Here is a 2268-nt window from a genome sequence, read left to right as displayed (position 1 = left end):
ACGTTACTTACGTTAACTTACTTACTTACTTACTTACTTACTTACTTACTTACTTACTTACTTACTTACTTACTTACTTACTCTTCTTCTCTCTCTCTCTCTCTCTCTCTCTCTCTCTCTCTCTCTCTCTCTCTCTCTCTCTCTCTCTCTCTCTCTCTCTCTCTCTCTCTCTTTCAGCTGAGTCTAAATGTATAAACTATCATATTCAAGAATTTTACAATAATTGTAAAGCTGCTTTTTCTGCTGAACACAGCCAATATTGCGAAAGCCTCGCATTACCCCGCGATTTGCCGCGAGAGACAGTTTGCGGATCTCGCAATAGATTCAACGCGAGGGTGCAACGCGGATCATTTTGCAAGCGATCTATCAGCGTGCATCATATGGTGCGAGCGTATGCAAATACGAGTGTCGGTCGCTGCATGCTAATATAATAGGAACATTCTACATTTAGATATCTCTGAATCGACGCGCGTGCCCGCATAGAGGCAAATATAATTCCTCAAATTTTAAGTTTTGGCAAAAGAAATTTGTATGAAAAACACAAGAACTATCTTAACATGATTTGTCATTGTTTTGATTACATGCTTTCGTTCTCTTCCGTTTTTCTTATTAGGGTTACTTGTTAAGACACTGGTATACCCTATCGTTAGCCACATCGGTGCCTTTCATTCTTCTCTTCAGTTACTACTGGATCATCCCCGAATCGCCGCGATGGCTTCTCAGTAAGAATAGAATAGACGAGGCGGAAGCGATCGTCCAACAAATGGCAAAAGTCAATGGCAAAACAGTGCCTACGAATTTTCTTAGAAAGATGGAGGTAATTTAATATTTAATCATCAATTTGCTTAATCATTCTTTCGCTTAATAATATCTTTTAGCTCGAAATAATAGCTCTCTGTTAAGTAATAACGACTCTGTTTAATTTGCTTAACAATCATACGAGCCTTTACACTCTAACTCTTTAACTCTAATAAAATATCTTATTCATTTATAAAATATGAATAAAATATTTTAATTTTATTATTATTCTGTTAATATATCACTCTCTTACTTCAAAAGTGTCAAATCAAAGAATTAAACTGTAAAACTGTTTTCTTGTTTGACTAATTAAATAATAACAGAAAAAAAAATCATTTTCTCAAAATGTCATTTTTATTATTTTTGTATCATAACCTTTAAAAACTATGCTTTTTGAATTGTGACTATTTTAATAATTTTTTTATGAAGTTAAGTTAGTTCACTTTTGACAATTAATGGATAGTGGATAATTTATTTTTCTCATTTATGATAATAATTGGAAAATCACATTTTTGAGTTATCACTTTTGAAGTAAAAGAGTGATATATAGGATGTCACATATAAAATTTGCGACTCAAAATACTGTAGCAAGCTAGTTCTCGAAAAATTGATAAAAAAGTTATTTATAAAATTTATTTTAAGTAGTAATTTTTGAAATAATAAGAATTATGTAGCCAATTGTAGATTATGTTTAGCTACATGTCCGTATAAATCTCGTGTGCTAATTTAGTGAGAGCTGATAAGCGTTTAGCGCGTTATTAATATTCACAGGTGATTATTTAAATATCTATAATTAGTCACATTTAAACTCTTATATCTCAGAAATTATTATTTAAAATAAAAATTTATAAATAATCTTTTTCACTTAATCTTTCGAAAACTTTCTTGTTATAGTATTTCGATTTTCGCGAATTTTAGGATACTCTATATAAGGATTTAACTCCATTAGCAATATTATTTACAGATAGAAATATTAAAGAGGCAAGGGATATCATGTAATGGCAGAAATTCCAACGATATCGACTTGGAAGGTGAAAACAGGGCGACGCCGTCATCTGCGACCCCCATGGACTTGATTACAAACCCAAATATCAGGAAGAAGTTCTTCATTCTCGCTTTCGATTGGGTAGCAAATGCGGTGGTATACAATGGGCTATCTTACAACACGACTAATCTGGGTGTCTCTGATTACCTAGCCTTTTTCATTGGTAAAAGTCTTTTCTCTCTTGATCCCCAAATTGTTTATTAACAATAAATAAGTGCATCACGATCTCATACATTTCTGATGTACTAGGATGAAAAAAGTATTGTATAATTTTTTTATAAAATTTATTAAGTTAGGGAATCTCACTATTCCCTAACTTAAAAATAACAATAAAAAATAAAAGGGCTCGTAGGAATAAGTGTTCAGAATGCGCTAATTGTTTAAAGAAATCTCTCAATATAAAATGAATTTATATATGAAGAGAT

General features: G+C 31.8%; 1 protein-coding gene across 1 annotated transcript in view; it reads left to right on the top strand.

Moving 5' to 3' along the window:
* Positions 1 to 2268, top strand: part of LOC105625970 (organic cation transporter 1-like) — a 20208-nt gene that overhangs the window by 15086 nt on the left and 2854 nt on the right. The window contains exons 5-6 of the mRNA XM_012207277.1: positions 614 to 817; positions 1763 to 2006. Of these exons, the coding sequence (XP_012062667.1) occupies positions 614 to 817; positions 1763 to 2006 (448 nt within the window). The remainder of the gene's footprint in view (positions 1 to 613; positions 818 to 1762; positions 2007 to 2268) is intronic.

Source organism: Atta cephalotes, assembly GCF_000143395.1.
Source record: "Atta cephalotes unplaced genomic scaffold scaffold00004, whole genome shotgun sequence".
NCBI classification, from domain to species: Eukaryota; Metazoa; Arthropoda; class Insecta; order Hymenoptera; family Formicidae; genus Atta; species Atta cephalotes.
The sequence above is the reverse complement of the archived record's forward strand: the minus strand, read 5'-3'. Positions and strand labels throughout refer to the sequence as shown.